This window comes from Sminthopsis crassicaudata, chromosome 2, assembly GCF_048593235.1.
Source record: "Sminthopsis crassicaudata isolate SCR6 chromosome 2, ASM4859323v1, whole genome shotgun sequence".
Taxonomy (NCBI): domain Eukaryota; kingdom Metazoa; phylum Chordata; class Mammalia; order Dasyuromorphia; family Dasyuridae; genus Sminthopsis; species Sminthopsis crassicaudata.
In genome coordinates, this window is record NC_133618.1 from 244893692 (window position 1) to 244912149 (window position 18458).

Here is an 18458-nt window from a genome sequence, read left to right on the forward strand (position 1 = left end):
CCATTTTTAATAAAGCAATGCAACGAAGATCGGATCGTGGTATGGTAGGCGTGCCGGATTTGGATTACGCGTCTCTCGGAGGTTTGAGAGATTCTCTTGCTATGTTTGGGCTTAATTTCCTCATTTTTCATAATGACTGGTCTCTAAGCTTCCATGAGGAGCCTCCAGAGGAGGGGCGTAGGAGAAAAGGGAAAGGGCAGTATTGGAGACTGGACCTCCACGAGGAAGCTCCGACAGCAGCTAAGACAGGGGAAAGAGTGGAGGGAGAAGAGAGCGCCCGGAACTGTGTGCGCCCGAGTCACGATAGAAGAAGTGGCACTTGGGAAGAACGGACCGGAAGTGGGCCCGGGGAAGTTTGAGACGATAGAACAGCAACACGGAAGTGGCCGGGCTGCTGCAGTCAGATCCGGGGATGGATGGAACCGGAGGCGGCGGCAGCAGCGGCGGAGTAGAGGAATGATGAGGCTGAGGATCGCGCCGCTTCCCCCCCGGGAGGCCCTGTAGCCGGAGGGGGACCAGGCGCTGGGCGTGGGGCTTTCCTGCTTTGGTCTCCTGGAGGGAGGAGGACGAAGACCCGGGACGTCGGGGCCGGGAGCCCACCTGGGCTCTGACAGGCCCGTGGACGGGCTCCGAACGATCTGGAGGGGCCAGGCCCGGCCGGGGCACCCGGGACAGCCCCGAGAGGGGCGCGGGCTCGGCCAGAAACCCCGGGTTGGGTGGGGAATTAGGCCGTTAGAGATCCTCGCTTGGATTTGGGGAAGGAGTGGGCGGGGGACCTCCTCCTACGTACCTCCCGCTCCCACTCAGCCCCCGAGGGGAAGGCGGGGGAGTTTGAGGGGAGGCGGCCCAGCCGGGTCCACCGGAGGCCCTCGGTCTCCGAGGTGCAGGCCGAGGCTCTGAGTGGGGGTCCCCGACGGGGAGGCGTGCTGGGTTAAGCATGGCCACCCGGCGTTTAACCGACGCTTTCTTGTTGTTGCGGAACAATTCCATCCAAAACCGGCAGCTGTTAGCCGAGCAAGTGAGTAGTTACACCTCCTCCACCTCCAGCCCTCTGCATTCACGTAGCGTTGCTGCGGTGAGTCTCCTGCCGGCCTCCTCCACCTGCTCCTCGCGGTGCCCCGTGCTCGCGGCGCGCGCGCTCTCTCTGTCTCTCTGAGTCTCTCTCGCTCTCTCTCTCTCTGTTGAAATGTCGCCGTGTTGTTGTTAGGAGGCATCAGACTGGAGGTGCTGGGTTTTGTTCTGAGACCCCCCCTTTGCCTCCTCCTCTTGTCTCCCTCCCCCCTCGCCACCCCCAGGGGATTTCCTTCAGACTTTCGCGGCCCTCGCTCGCTCTGCGCTCGGAGCAGCGCCGCCTCCTGGGTCTCGCTCAGTTTTGGAGCGCTGTGTTTCCGCCTGTTACACCTGCCCTCAGCCTCTCCTCCCCGTCCCCTGACTTTTCATTCTGATGCCTCCCTGTTTTGTCCAGCAGATTTCTCTGTAAAATAACTCTAGGATGAAGTCGTTTTAGTCTCACTCTTTTTCCTTGAGGATTTTCCGTTTCTGTGTGGCAGCTGAGCCTCCTGTTGCTTTATGCTATTAATCATGTGTTTCCCTATTTCCTGGAGACGACCGTTTTGTTGAATTGTCAGGTGGGGAGCGGACTTCCCTGGTTTGCATTTTCCATTCAGGAAGCGAGTCTTTCCTTTCATCCTGACTGCCTTTCTCATAGTGTCTATGTAGGAATTACTCTTAATACTGGTACAATTAAAAAAAAACACGGCACCAGGAGCCTAGCTGTCCAAAAAATTCCCATGGCTATAATTTTCAAAAATTAATCCTAGCTTTTGAGATCAGGCTTATTGATAGGAAGTGTTTAAATTAAATTCTAGTGATGGTTATGTTATCAGAAGACATGACGACTTACGAAGACAAATACTTGGGACATTTAATTTAAACTGATAAACGAAGTTGCCACGTTAGAGACTTTTACTGAAAATTTGTTATCCGTCAGACATTCCTTGAATTTTACTATGATTGCTACCAGTTTCCTTCTGAAAATTGATTTCAGATGGGAGTTATTTACAAAATGACTCCCTAATAATATACACAACTCCTTCTTTATTGATTCATGGGCGCAGAAAAAGAGACTTGTATTTTTGAGCTGAAGCAGAATGGGCTTGTTTTTTGAGAAGTTTGATTTGAGATTCAATAGGTCCAAGTACCAAAACGTGCAGCCACTATATTTTCGTACATACTTTATTAGAAATCTAATTAAGTTGGATCTGACCCCATCTGAGGGTTTCTTGTCACAGATGCTGCAGTGGTTGGCCATGTCCTTCTCCAGCTCATTTTACAGATGAGGAAACTGAAGCAAACAGGGTTAAGTGACTTAACCAAGATCACAAATGTAGTATCTGAGGCTGGATTTGAACTCAGGAATGAGTCTTTTTGATTAAAACCCCATGCTTTGTGGCATTGTGTGTTAAACAGCGTTTTGGGCGTAATCTACCAAGGGCTGGCATTTATTAGCTTTATGACCCTGGGCAAGTCACTTAATCTTTAGTTTCTTCAGACAGGCCTTAAGATTTAATAAATAAATCACAAATTTATTTTCATTCTGCATCAGTGAAGGATCTTCCACATGATTGGCTATATATGCTGAAGAAATTATATATCCTTCATCTATTCATCATTTTAAGGAGGTTTTCAGAAAACAATCTTCTAAATTATTTTTAAAATACCATCTTGGAAAAGGCTAAAGATATTTTATAGTATAGACGTGGAATAAATAGGAAAGTTAGGAATATGTCAGGAAACTGAGAAACAGTATGTCAGTTATCAGTTTCTGTTTATACTTTTATTAACAGAACAAATTGTTTAAGGACTAGTGTTCATAATGGACCAGTAAAAATAATTTACACTTTGCAAGTACAACCATTTCCCACTAGGAAATGAGACTTTTCAAGAACTATGAGATACTGCTGATCAAGGCATAAAACTCAAAATAGCTTTGAGGAAAGTTTATATAAAATTCTCAATTTAATCTGAATTTTTTTCTAAAGTTGAAATCAAACTAGAGAGGAAGCATGGTCTCTTAGGAAGAATACACATGTTTAAGAGTTAGGAAGCCTAAGTCCTAGACTTTTCCCTGTCACTAACTTAACACTGTGATCTTAGGCATGTCATCTCTCTGAGCTTCTCTTTCGCCATCTGTCAAATGAAGTTATTTCTAAGATCATTAAAAGTTTAAAGTTCTTTGATATTAATAGCTCTTCAACTCAGGATTTATGATAATCAAAAATATTATCATATGCTGGGGTTCATTGTTCTAGTCTGAAATGCTGCATGTGATTTGCACCTTGATTTGTTACATTTCTTTGAAGATCAAATACAGTAAGTGGCCACTCCAAAGCAAGATGTACTGATTGAAATATGAAGTTTTGATTATTGGCTAAACTTGTCTTGGTCATGAATCGAAAGAAAGCTTTCTTCCTGACCATCAGAAAATCTTACACATTCCTTTTTTATATAAAAAGTAATTAAATCTGATTACAGTGTGGCACTGTTTGCTCTCTTTAATATTATATTGTAGAACTAATAACATGAGTAGAATGTAAATTAACTCTTATCGACACTCCCTCCAGCAACACAAAGAAGTATCACTTCTTTCTTTCCTTCCCTCTCTCTTCATTCTAACCCCCATACACATTTTAAGTTGCTTTGGGTGAAAATTTTACATGAAAGCTAACTTTTTAGTAGTGAGCCTCTCTAGCTAGGCTGGTTCTCAAAAGGAAGACAGACACATAGTACATCACCAAACTGTCTTCCATTTTTTTCCCCAAGTGGTAGGATTTGTCAGTGCTTGCCTTCCAAAATCTAGGATTAACCTTTTTACAGGAATGAAACATTTAAGTAAGACTATATGTTAAGTAAGTAAGGAATGTATATTAAATTTTTATTTTAATTGAATTTCTTTTGTTTCTAAGAGTAAATTGAAAAGGAGAACTTCAGTTTCCTAAAGTTTAATATTATTTAGTTTTTCTACAGAAGTATTTAGCTTTCTTCAAAATTTAGTTGAATTCCCTTTCTAATTACGTCTCCTGGCCATTTCACTAATAATTTTCAAGAAGGGTAGACTTCTTTATCAAAATTTTAACAGCTCACTATGAAAAATTCAACAGGTTTATTATGTCAATATGCCAGTTGTAGTTTCTGGCTATTGAAATTGGCTGAGATGCTTATCTCACTGCTAGAGACAGCTCTCTATGCTCATCTTAAAAATGAATAGTTCTAGAATAGTATTCTATTAGGGTTGGGTTTTTTCCCCCTTTCCTTTTACTTAATGGTCAACAGTTCCCAACCCTAGTAGAATTGGTTTTCACTGATTTTACCATCCTATTTATATCTTGAAAAAGACTTGTATTCCATAGATAAGATTGTATTATTTAATTTATGTAGTGTCTTGCATATATAGACACTTAATAAATATTTGTTTTACAAATTCCAGAATTTATAAGGATTATCTATCTCCATGTTAAAGTGTAAAATTGTTTTATTTCTGATATCACATTTTGTCATTACTTCATTGTTGGGAATTTTACAATGTAACCATATCTAATTGATATTTGGATATCAATATGATGAGTAAATTTTGACAAAAATATTTTAAAACTTTTTAAAATTTCATTTTTAAAACTTTCTATTTTTCCAGTGATCAGAATAGTACCATAGTCTATGTAAATGAAAATATAGTTTTATGTAGCTTGACTGCAGTTTTATAATGTAGGATTTTTCTTTTTACTTAGTAGAACTGTTTTTGGTGAAATAAGTTACTTAAATATAAAAAAAACAATTTTTTATTTGTTTTTTTTCCAAAACTGACCATACTCTGTCTGTCTGTCTCCATCCTTCTTTTTCTCCTATTTTTTGTTTCTCTGGATGGGACTGATGGGAACAACAAATCACTTCAGGAGCTGGATGAGGTATTGTGTTTTGAATGTTTTTGAAAGGTGATTAGTTTCCTTTTATTTAAAAAAAAAAAGTGTTACTCTGTGTACATAACCAGTAGAGCTGACATTTATATTTAGTCATACTGTCTTTCTTATCAAAATGTAATGTCTTCTTGTTATATTCCATACTGTGGTACACATGGTAAAATCCTCTTTAATTTTAATTAAGAAATGGTATGCTTTATTTCATTTTGGGAGCATCATTTTTGTTATAATCAAACTATAGTCAACAAGCATTTATTAAGTATTATAGGCCAGTGCTATGTATATGAAGACAGAAGTGAAATAATTATTGGTCCCAAGAAGCTTATGTTCTATTCTATTATAAGTAGGGATAATTATTGTGCTTCAAATTAGATCATTTGGAAATATCTACAAGTATACCTCAATTTAAGAAATCTTGATTCAATAGATGAAAAATTAAGATTTAGTGAAACATACTTTAAGAAGTTTTTATGAAGCTGATAGAAAGATTTGCCTTTAATTACTAAGTTCTCCTAAAGTATTCAAAATAGACACATTCACAAATCTGACATAAACAGTTTCTTAAAAGTTACTGTATAAATCACATTACATTTGTAGTTTTGGTAAACCAAATTTAAAGGCCTTTTTTTTTTTAAACAAGAACTACTTAACTCACTTGATTGTTAATTATTACAGTAATAATGGTTTACATTTATATAACACATTAAGATTTATCTTTTTCATAATACTATAAAGTTGACATTATCTCTATTTTTCACATGAAGTAAAATGTGAAATGCTCAAAAAAGTAAATAACTTGCTCATTGTTACATAGCAAGTCATTTTCAGAGTAGAAACTTGAAACCATATCTGATCATAATTTCTTAAGTTCAGAAATTCTTAAATAAACTCTATCCTGTGTAACTTGACCACAATTAAGATGTTCTCCCCAATATGTACACTATAAACCAGTGATTCTGGGCATTTTGTTTTTCCTCACATAAAACACTCTACTTCTAGTCTTTTTCACCAGCTTTCCCTCCTTCCCTGGAATGCTATCCATTCTCATCTCTATTTCCTGACTTCCCAGTCTGCCATCTAGAACCACCTCAAATCTCCCTTTCTACAAAAGGTCTTTTGTGGCCCCCTCCCCATTAGTATCTTTCCTCTGAGATTATCTCCCATAGACATTATCTTAGAGGTAAGTAGCTTTTTCCATGCTATTTCCCTCATTAGAATGTGAATTTCTTGACAGTAGAGACTGTTTTTTTTGGTATGCCCAATGTATTTCCAATTCAGTGTCCGGCACATAGGAAACAATTCAATAAATGCTTGTTGAGTGAGATAATATGAAAACATGGATTGCCAGAGAGATCTTTTCAGTTCTTTCCCCTATATGTTTACTTTGCATGACAATAAATTTAGTAGAAATTTTCAAATAAATATAATAGCAACTATAAAAGATATATTTTGCCATAAGTCAAATATGCACAAAGGTATATAGTCCTCTTGACTACCATTCAAGCTTTTTAAGTTTTACTTATACAGCAAAATCATATATCAAGAAACGAATTCAATATGAGTCTTCTCATTTAAACAGAAGAAATCATTGTCTGTTTCATTAAAGTTCTCTAAGAAGCTGCTATTTTTAAAAATGCCAATTAAAGTCCACAATGTCAGATATGAACAAGTTATAACCTTATGATTTAAGAATGAGATAACTAAATTATCCCTATTTTTAAAAAATTCCCCCTTGGGGGAAAAAGAATAAAGTAAAAAAGGTGCATAGCAGAGAACAAAAGAACCATTTATAAGGAAGTAAAGAAAAGATGGACACTCATGAATATAAATTCTTCTATTAATATATATTTTCTTGAACTGGTAATTTGTTATATATTTTAGTATTATATATTGATAGTCTGTTAAATATATGACTGTTCTCTTTTGTATTCCTTTTTCATTTTTCTTTTCTTATTTTTTAAAAATAAAATAAATTTTAAAAAACCCATAAGTCCAAAGAAAATTTACCCTTGTTCTTTTTGTAGCAGTCTTTTTTTTAAATTTGGTTTTTGTAGCTATCATAAAAAATATGATAACCCATGGCACAACATAAAGATAATCTACTATGAAATAATATTAATAACTTGTCCCTTTGAAAAGTTCTTTATCAATTTTTTTATTTATTCATGTTTCCATAAGAAAATTAGAATCCTTTCTTATTCAGATGAAATAAAATTTATATTTGTCCATGTACCTAAGGACACTTACAACATATATGACTATAACAGAGGGAGACAAATCATTCCAAATTATAGCACTGTTGATTGAGGTACACATTTCTTTTAAGTGGTATCTTCATTTTCTCCTAGCTTATGGCTTTTTAGGGACAGTATTTTAGTAGGTACATAGAGGCAAATTTTCATATAAATATTCCTTTTCTCTCCTTAGCTTGCTGATGATCGTATGGCACTAGTGTCAGGCATCAGCCTAGATCCAGAAGCAGCAATTGGTGTAACAAAACGGTTACCTCCCAAATGGGTTGATGGAGTAGATGAAGTAAGTTGAATTTTTAAATACTGAAACAAGGACATATGTGCAAATATACAAAGAATAAGTATAAAGAAGATAAATACAGACTGATTAGATGCAAAATTGTTTGGGAGAGCAGGCATTAGCTTTCAGTATCAGAGAAGGCTTCATGTAAAAGTTAATATTTGAATCATGTCTTTAATTGATGGAGGCTATGAAGTAGAGGTTGAGAGAGGGTGTTTTCCAGACACAAGGAACAGACAATGCAAAGTTAAAAAGAGAAATAGAGTGTTGTCGTATATGAGGAGCAGAAATGGTTGTCTGAGCATGGGGAAGAGAAGTAACTATATAATGAGATTGGAAAGCTTGGTTGGGAATAGGTTGAGAAGAACTTTGAAAGCTAAGCAGAGAACTTTATACTTATTCCTATAGTCATTAGGGGTCCTCAAAGTTGATTGACTGGATCAGAGTTGTATTTAAGGAAAACTACTTTGGCATTGTATGGAGGATGGACTAAAATAAAAAGAAACTTGAGACAGGAAGACCATTTAGGAAGCTGCAACTGCAATAATCTAAGATGTGATGAGGATCTAAGCTAAGGTAGTAGCTGTGTGAGTGGAGACAAGAAGTCATATTTCATAAGCACAGAGATAAAAAGGACAAGATATGGCAACATGTTTATAGTGTTCTGGTTGGTTTCTGGAGGTGTTTGGACCAGCCATGAAAATAGCCAGGGATAAAGTCCAAATTCTTTATTATCTCCTTCACAGTCTGTTCTCCTTAGCTGAGGTCAGGGCTAGCTTTCTTGAGGTCCTCTGGAATGTGTCTTGGTTTCTGGGGGGGAGGCAGGAGGATGACCACTAAAGTCTCTGTCTTAAAGTCTGTCTCAGTTTGAGAGTTTGTGCTCCAGCCTCCAGTCTACTGTCTTCTCCGAATCTGTCTCTGACCCTGGCTGAGTTTGTTCCAGTTTGTATGCTCTATTATAATTAGATCATTTACAGTATACTGAGTACAAACCAATCAATTATATCACTAGGGAACCATTATTTGTTGTAAGATTAAATCAATCATACTGAATTTAGAGAACTATTAATCACCATACTAAACTAGATAACCATTGTCTTATCAATTCCACTGACTTAACACCTTGTAAAAATCCTTGTTTCAAATACAGAGTTCTGACCCATAACATATGTTGGATATGGGGAGCTAGGGAAAATAAAGAATGCCAGGTGAGGCCCAGGTTACGAACCTGGAGTACTGGAGTATAAAAATGGTGGTATGAGAGAAATAAGGGATTTTGGAAGAGGAGTAGGTTTGGGGTGAAAAACATGATTGGCCATGTTGAGTTTGAGATAACTCTGGCACATCCAGTAGAATTTACACTGGCCATGCTGAAAATATAGAATGCATTCATACTATCCTCACCTCTACATCAGAGAGTTCCTCTTGCCCTATCACTGTTTTCTACATAAAGCCTTTTCTCATTTCCTCAACTGCTAGTGCCCTCTTTCTCATCTTGTATTTTAATTTATATGTTTGTGTGTGTGTGTGTGTGTGTGTGTGTGTGTGTGTATTTTTTTATCTTCCTCACTAGGATATAAGCTTTATATAAGAAAGGATAATTTCATTCTTTGCACTTGAATCCATAGCATCTTCCTTGTAATTACAAAGACTGGGATTAGATATATAAATCTGAGTTACTTGCATAGAAACAATAATACCCATAAGAGTTGATGAGGTCAATGAGAGAGAGGGTATAAAAGAGAATAAACTATAGAGGGAGTCTAGGGGAACACCCAAAATTAGAAGGCATGATATAGATAGTCTTTGGATGTCAAAGCCATTGCTTTCAGGTGATTTAGGCAAGAATTCCTGAGCTTTTTACTTTTTATATAACTAATCATCTAAAGATTTGTTGTAAACTGTTTGAGGAACTTTCTGATTGTTTCAATGATGTTAATTAATTAACTTATGTCATTTAGATACAATATGACATTGGGAGAATTAAACAAAAGATGAAGGAATTAGCCAGTCTTCATGACAAGCATTTAAACAGACCTACATTGGATGATAGCAGTGAAGAAGAACATGCCATTGAAATAACCACACAAGAAATCACACAGGTAAGGGTTCAGAAGACTATAGCAGGTGTTTGTTTTTTATAATTTAAGAAAAAAGGTATGCTTTGGAGTGCTCTAGAGTTGGACATTTTTCCTTAATATTATATACCTAAGAATATCTCAAAGGATGCTATTAGATTTTACATGTAGCGTACCAAACAAAATTGATTTCTATTTATTTTCATTAAAAAAATATATATACAGCATTTGAAACATATTTGAAAAATCAAACTATCATAGAGCATTACAGATCTAAAAGGTTTAGGGTTCACTCTCCAGAGATCTCCAAAGTGCTCACCTGATTTCTTAGTGAAATTTCATTTGTCTGCTATTTTAACAGTATTTAAGATGATTGTTTTTCATTTGTTAAAGCATATTTGATTCATTTGATTGTTAATGTAATGTCTATATTAAGGCTTAGATTATTTTTCTCAAATTCACTATTTTCACTATTATACTACCAAGTAGTATAAATAAAATATCTTGGATATTTTTCAAATATAAAATTCATATCAGTATCTCACATCAGTTATTGCCATTTATTGTGAGTTTTTGGAAAGCCTGTTTAAATTGTTCCATTTGATCAATGAAGATTATGCTTCCAGCTTTTTCATAGATGTCAGAGAGCAGTGCAGGCCTTACAAAGCAAAGCACGAAACTGTACTGAACAGGAAGAGCGAGTCCTCCGAAATGTAGTATCGTCTTTAGCTCAGTCTCTTCAGGAATTATCCACTAATTTTAGACATGCACAGTCTGGCTATCTCAAACGTAAGTATCATTTCAGATGCAAGCCCTTGCTCTCTGCATATTTTCCAGCAATGAAATTATTTTGGTTATAAAATCATAAGAAGATAGGTTAATTGGTTTTGTGGCTGTTTCTCTGTCTTCTCTGTTTATGTTTATTAGTTTTGAGCATATATGAAAGCTATCAAAAGAAGGATTGATAGGTCTTGGAAATATAACAATACAGCATTACTTATGACAGCAAGAAACATATAGCTATATGTAAAACCTCAAAATGTATTTACATTATATTATACATAATTATATTTCATATATATTTACATAATATATGTAAAATCTAATAATTTAAATTAAATATAAAATGGAGGTGGGGAGAGGATTTGAAATAGAGTAAAGTGAGAAGAATTATCTCTTTGCTGTACTGAAAAGTAATGGTGTATTTCTTTTAAAAATTCAAGTTTTATATAATTCAGTAATAAACATTTAGTAAGCACTTACCTCATGCATTCTAAAAAATGCCTAAGCTTAACACAACTTATAGTTAAGAATGAATGAATAGAACATAAGTGAATAGAACTTAGTAAACCATAAAAAGAGCTAGAATATAATAACTGCAAAGGAGGCATTAAATAGTCATGAGATTCAGGTAGCAAAGGAATACTTTTAGTTAAAGAGGATGAGTGAAGGAGATCTGGTATAGAGTTTAAAGGACAATAGTCACTTGTGGGAACAGAGTGCTCATGAATAAATAAGATTAATGTATCAGTAGTTTAAATACCTCCTTTATGATCTTGCTTACTTTTCTCATTTGCCCAACAAAAAAAGTAAACCTCAGTTCATTTTCTCTAAATTAATTGTCCCCCAGATGTTCATATTTGCATTATAGATCTATTTCTTAATTACAAAATAATATTTCTAGAATACTAAATATTTTAGTAAGGTAGCTTCATACCTCCAATAGGCATGAAGAATCGAGAGGAAAGATCCCAGCATTTTTTTGACACATCAGTACCACTCATGGATGATGGAGAGGATAACACTCTTTATGATCGGGTATGTTAAGGACCATAAATTTAATAGCAATTAGCTAGTACTTTTTCTTTTTTTCTTGTTAAAATACCTAATTTCTATATAGTAAAAACATCAATAATGTTACTATGTATTCATCATATAGTTTTAACAAGGTGCTAAAAGAAAAATGGAAGTGAGATGGGGTGGGGGAGGTGTTAGATAAAAGTTAAGTCTTTATATTTAGAGGTGTGATGTGATATTGTGCTTTTGCTTTCCCAAGCATTCCAGAAAGTAATCTACATTGATTTCTTCCTTGTGAATAAAGCAAGGAACCAAAAAGTCAATCTTGGTGGGATTTCTCAAGGTTTCAAGGTTTGCATAGAGTAATGCAAACATATAGGTGACGTGGTTTTATTCTGATAAATACAATTCACTATCCATTTGGAGCCAGTATACTTTGTAAAGCTAATTTTTTTTCTAGTGAAAGAGAATTAAATATTTATACAATGACGTCCATATAACTCCCTCAAAAGAATGCTCTGAGCCTGTACACCATTTACATAATTTAGTTGTACTATTCTATCTTTTCTTTATTAAAGAGAAAATCCTAATTTAGAAGTTTGCCTCTTTTTTTTTTTTTCCCCAACAGGGTTTTACAGACGACCAGCTAGTGTTGGTGGAACAAAATACATTAATGGTTGAAGAACGGGAGCGAGAAATTCGCCAGATTGTACAATCTATTTCTGACCTAAATGAAATATTTAGGGACTTAGGAGCAATGATTGTAGAACAAGTATGTGAATTTATCATCTCATCTTATTTTCCTTCATTCTGTAATACTTAATCTTTTCTAGAGAACTGGCTGATTCTGACTTCTTACAACTACTTCTGACACTATAAGAGCTTTCTAGTTTGGGCAGATTATTGCATAATGGCTGCTGGAGCCACTACCATTCAAATACAATTAAGTGATGATTCATCATTGATAAAATTCCATAGGAAATGGCATTTAGGTCCTGATTGATGTGAAGCCAACTATTCAAAATAGAGCTTTAGAACTATAGAAGATACAGGTAAAATAATTATTTTAACAGTTTCAAATGAACTGACCTAATTTCCAGTAGAAAATGTCCATCAGTACATCAGCTCTTTTCCCATACTTTATCCAGCAATTGAGGCAGTTTTTCACAGAAAATTAGATTTTCTGAAGCAAAACTATTCATTTTTATGATGGTGGGTTGTGGCTTGAAATATTTAGTTCTTATATATGGAGACTAGGGTTTACATGTATTGCAGTGATTAAAAATTTAGTGACATTATAATAACCATTTCACTAGTATTATCTATTTAAGAGTTTGAGCATTAACATTTCTTTTCAGAGCTAATTCCTATTCAACTATATGTTTGACAAAGCTTCAGTAAATCTATTTGTCGTTTCTTTTGAGCTTATATGATTTTATTGTACCTAATAGGGTAAGCATGTGTTTTTATACTAGTTGATAATTTGATTTATCCATATTTTCCCCAAATCATATTGAAGCTTTCAGTTACATTTTTTTAAACATAAGCAATAGGTACAGCTAACCTTGTTAATAATATCTGCATTTTAAAGTTTTTGTTTTTAAGGTCAATTTTTAATCATTAACTGTTGTTTTATTATTCAGGGAACAGTCCTTGATAGAATTGACTATAATGTTGAACAATCCTGTATCAAAACTGAAGATGGTTTGAAACAGCTTCAAAAGGTAAAGGGAAAGATTTTAAAAATATTTTTTAATGGTTGACACAGTTTTAAGAACTATCACCAAATGGAGAATTATATCAGTGGTTTTTTCAACAACACAAGTCTTTGGTTCCATTATCTATTATAGAAGCATCACAAAGTAAATCTGGAGAATTCTGATAAGTCTGTAATCCAGGAAGCACTTTATCCAAAGCCATTCCTTGGATCACTCTACTTTTTTTCTGCCCTTAATGATGAACCTCATTTAGATCTGAAATTACTAAGTGCTTAGCCCTATGACAACAAAAAGGTTATAATTTTTCCCCCTTAAAAATGCATTTCTTAATAAATATACTTTTTTAAAAATGCATTCCTTTTAAAGTCTAATTAATTTTTTTTTAATAAGTTGTTAAAGCATTTGAAGTGTCTTGAAAATCTATTCATTATAGCTGACTCAGATTTTTCTTGTCATGTAGCATTTCTGCAGAATTGCTGGCAGAAAAACACGTAGAAGACCAGAATCTAGTTTTTCCCTTTTGATTGTCATAATAGATCTCTGTATTAGCCTAATAAAAGTGGATTAAAGTAGAATACTATTTGTTCTCTAATTTTTTTCATGTAAGACAAGCAGTGTGGTAGCCTTTTTTGTAATTTTGTACATTTTTCTCTATTTTTCTCTTTTTTCCTACAACATTTCTTACTAAGTGGCATTACATATCAACCCTTGAAAGACAGTTTACAATTAATTAGTTAACAGTTTATCATATATTAGTCTTATTTTAGATTGCAGTGTCCTTCTGAGGAATTACATATTTTATACTATTTTACAAAAGGCAAAAGGTTTTGTTAAAGTAGTGAATTGATAAATAAAATGAAAATTGAAATCGGAAGGATCAGCATAACTTTCAACTTAGACTCTTGAGTTTTAAAAACAGGGTAAATGAAATAGATTTTAGAATTAGTGAAATTTCCGTTTATATTGTTTTAATTTCTGGAATGTAATCATATAGCTTGAAATAAAAATCTCATATTAAAAATAACTGGAATTTAATATAATTCTATAGATAAGTCAGCTTTTATTTTGACTCTTTTGAAAAGTTACTTACAGGATGTTTTTTCTTATTCTATAGGCGGAACAATATCAAAAGAAGAATCGGAAGATGCTTGTTATTTTAATTTTATTTGTAATAGTCATTGTCCTTATTGTTGTACTAGTTGGTGTAAAGTCACACTAGGTAACTCTATGTGTATGAGTGTGTGTATGTATGTGTGTGTGTGTGAATTTTCCCAGTGTGAATGAGTGGACCTTTATTTCTGAAAACTGCCTTTGAATGTATGACCCTCAGTGGTACAAGTCTGTGCAATGTTTCCATAGATTCTTTTTCATAAATCATGTTTCAGTGATAGGAATGGTTTTGGTTTCTTCCCACAGAGAGTTTCAAGTCAAATGATGATGCTACCAAATAGAAATTGAGTAATATATCCAGACATTTGCAGTATTTTTAAAATAGAAAATATGAGGAATTGAAAGTTTACAAGCACATGCAAAAGCTGTTAAAAATATATATGCTATTTTTAGCAGCCATATTTCTGAATTGCATGTTGAAAATAGGTTTTGCAATTAAGATTAGGTGTAGTGGTGGTGATGTGTGTGTGTGTGTGTGTGTGTGTGTATTTTTTTTTTTAACCATGTGTTTTTAAAGTGATTTGGAACCAAAAAGTATGGTTAGAAGGTCAGATGCCTTAAACAGAGGGTTCTAAGTATTTAACATTCTCATTTTCCTCTACAAATTTTCCATATTAAAATAAATTGAGATGGCCTTTAAAAATTTTAAATTCACTCCCCTTTAATATAATTTTGTTTTCTGTCATTGCTAATTATCAGGTTAATAAAGTTTGGATACTAAGAAACAATCATTGATACAAATACATTTAGTTGCCCAATTAAAACAACTACATGTATTTAAATGATTTAGTATATGTTTGTCCTTCATTTTAGAATTTCTGTACCATTTTTTTTTTTTTTTACTCTAAACCACATGGTGTTACTATTTATAGCTACCCAAGCTAAAAATTTGATGCTATGAATTAAATTCATAGGTGAAAAAGAAGCTCCTTGGTTATTTTTATTCATTCCATTATTTTCTAAACCAGCTTTAGGATAACTTTCAAATGAGGATCTCAAAGTACAGTCCAATCGCAGATCATTAACGGAACATATGTTATCAGTAATTTTATTTATTACTTGAGATCTAGGTCCATTTTAAAGTACTATAAAAAATCTTGACTGAAACTTTTTTTTAATCTGTATATCAATGTGGAGCAGATTTCTAAAGGAAGACTTCATAGTTGTACTTACTTTTGTTGATATGGTGCTGTCAAATACTACTGGAATTATAAAACAATGTGATGAGTGATGACTTTAGAGAATTAAATTGTTCATGTTCTAATTGGTCCTGAAATGATTGTACAATTTTAAATATTTTCACCTTACGTGATATTTATATGACCTTTATTTATTCTATACTCATTTTCTTAAAGGTTTAAAAACTAATTCCAATAGTGTTGTTTTTTATTTTGACTAGTAACATGAAATGTTCTCCCTAGGATTGACTTTGAAGTTGTTCCCAGAAGTTTAAACTCAGGTTCAAAGTGTAGTAATATTATATGTATGACTAAATAATTAAAAAAAGACTTCTATTTAACATTACAAACCTTTGCCCCAGCCACTCCCATTTCACTCCTGAATTGTTTATGACTAGGCTAATCACTAGATTTCCTTTTGAATGATAATAAATCATGTGTTGTACCTGGCATTCCAGGAAATAGCACCATTTGAAATATGGCCATGATTCTTCCATAATTCTTCCTTAATAGATAGCTCTTTTGTTAGGGAAGAACTTCAGAGAAGAAGAATTCCCTTACCCCCAAGCTTAGGATATCTCCAATTTCTCAAATAACTATTCATTCTTTTTACCGGATTATTAGGCATAGTATTTAAGATGACCCTAGTTGGAAATTTGCTAAATTTCTCGGAAGAGGTACAGAACACTTTTGGGAATATCTGTGGGACTTATTTCTGTGTATTCATCTGATTCCATTAAATTGAATCACGATAATCTTTAAAGAAAGTAGTTCATTTAAAAATAAAAACCATTTATTTTCAGAGAATAGGATTTTCCCACCAATATGGGTTCACTAAATAATCAGGATTTCCCTTTTTTTAAATTTACCTGATGTGAGAGGAAAGGAAAGCCATTTCCTTAAGACTTTATGAAAACTAGGATACAAAAACTAACATGTTGACTGTTATTACTCTGATTGGCTTCAGAAAGAGATAAAATAGTCACATGGCAGAGAATAAATTAGAATGTGGCCCCAAGAGGTACAGGGTTTCATTGTTGGTAAGTGAGGTTTGTTTTTTACCCAGAATACCCTGAACATCAGAATACTTTATATATTACTAAGTCTATACTTGAGGAAAGATTAGTTATAATTTGGGCAGTAAAATGAAACTTTATTTTATGGGTGAATGCAGATATATTTTTTTTTCTGTGACATGAGATGGCATTAGTTACTTTTATTACCTCTTGGCAGCCATTTTCTGTATTAAAAGTAGCCAATCTAGTTTTTAGCTTCCATGGCACAATTGACTGCCACAAAGAAGATGACATTCTTTTTCCTGGAATTGGTTGGTTACTTTTGGTTGAGATTGATGACATATATGTTATGCTTGTTCCATTGTCTGTCCTGTTCACTGCTTTGGGGTGAAAGTCTACTTCATTGCTTAAGTCAATTTATCGGTTTCATTGACAGACACTTCTTGAAAGTTAAAGAAAAAATTGGGGAAGGGGGAACCAAATGATGATTTGTTTGACTTATATCCAGTATTGATATTGATATTTTCCATGATTGTAAATGAAACTACTGTCTTCTTTTTGTGGTGTTGCTGCTTACACCATGCAGTGTAAAACAGTATGTTGCTCTAATTTAACATATTTACATCTTTCTCTACTAATTGAGAGTCTTTATTTATTTGTCTTGACACAAGTGCTTTTGATGTTTTTATCCTAGCTAATTATTTCTTAAAGGTAATAAAATCCTTACAACTTGATTGGTCAGAGATGACTTTTTTTCCCCTTTGGGCTAAAATAAAACAATGAAGCACTTAATGTTTCCAAGATTAAATTTTTGTCTATTTTTATGAATTTCATTCCTAAGAGAGATTTTGTACAATAAAGCAATCATAGAGATTATGGACCATTGTTTTGAAATCCTAGTATTAATTTTAATGGAGATGGGGAGGGGAAGGGCAATGGGGATTTTGAAATCTTCAAGAATATATCACCTTATGTTGTAAGTAACTCTACTTGTGATCAAGTATTCTACACAGGATCTGACTTAACAGGTTGAGAACATTGAAAAGTAAATTCATTTAAAGAACATTCAAAATTAATTCTCTATTTGACAGGGGATACAAAAAAGAATTACTCATACCAGATAATTGTTTTATGTCAAAGGATCAAGCTAAGAAATAGTTGCAAAGTTGTTATAAAACTGCCATTAAGAGCACTATTCAGAAGGGTTGAAAACAATCATAAAGCAGAGTTCATAAAATGTTTTGAGCAATGATAGTATTATTAGTATAGATGTTTAGTTTTCTCAGGAAACAAACTTTAAAAGGAACTATTATTTTAGTTTAATATGTAGGCATTTGACGATGTATTTATGATCATATGCTTTGTCTCCTGGACATTGCAGTAAATTTTAGATTTTCTCTTAGTTTGCTCATTGGCATATACAAGAAAGTTTTCCAGAAGTTTTAATTCTTAAGAATAGGAAGAAATCTAAGAGGTCATTTAAATATATTTTTCTTGTTCAATGGAGAAGTCCTTTCTACAATATCATAGCCTATCAATGATTATTTAAAATAAGCCAGACTTCCTGCAATGCCAATGACATCTATTATTTCTGATACTATTATAAAATATATATTTACTATTTGTAGTTTTCAAAATTCCCTTGGTCATTATAAACCACTGTTGCATTAATCATTAGAAGCTAAAAACATCAATAGATTATCATGCCTTTAGAAATGATGGTACCATAGTCTTGACTATGGATGCTATATATAAGCTTCAAGTGATGTGCATTTCTCTGTTCAAATTGCAGTATGGTCAGGCTAAGGGTCTAGTTGTCCGGATTGTTGAGCCAGAAAGCAATAGATTTTAAGATACAAATATAAAATTTTAGGGGAGACTGGGACCTTAAAAGTAATGTGATCTAGGCCTCTATTTTGTAAATGAGGAAACTGAGGCCCAGAAAGTTTAGATGGTTTGTCCATGGCATTAAAGCTGGCTGGCTTAGCTAACAGAT

At 34.1% G+C, this 18458-nt stretch overlaps 1 protein-coding gene across 4 annotated transcripts; it reads left to right on the forward strand.

Annotated features, from left to right (window-relative positions):
- The first annotated feature begins 352 nt into the window (after nucleotides 1-352).
- On the forward strand, nucleotides 353-15784 carry STX16 (syntaxin 16). 4 transcript variants are annotated; one of them, XM_074288694.1, is made up of 9 exons: nucleotides 353-1075; nucleotides 4950-4961; nucleotides 7401-7508; nucleotides 9467-9607; nucleotides 10210-10372; nucleotides 11310-11401; nucleotides 12009-12152; nucleotides 13024-13104; nucleotides 14213-15784. In XM_074288694.1, the coding sequence occupies exons 1-9, from the start codon at nucleotides 938-940 to the stop codon at nucleotides 14315-14317; spliced, it is 984 nt and encodes a 327-aa protein (XP_074144795.1). In that variant the 5' UTR covers nucleotides 353-937; the 3' UTR covers nucleotides 14318-15784. The 4 variants fall into 4 exon arrangements, with proteins under 4 accessions (XP_074144795.1, XP_074144796.1, XP_074144797.1 ...); XM_074288695.1 differs by lacking the exon at nucleotides 4950-4961; XM_074288696.1 differs by lacking the exon at nucleotides 4950-4961 and having other exon boundaries at nucleotides 353-1018.
- Nucleotides 15785-18458: the final 2674 nt, after the last annotated feature.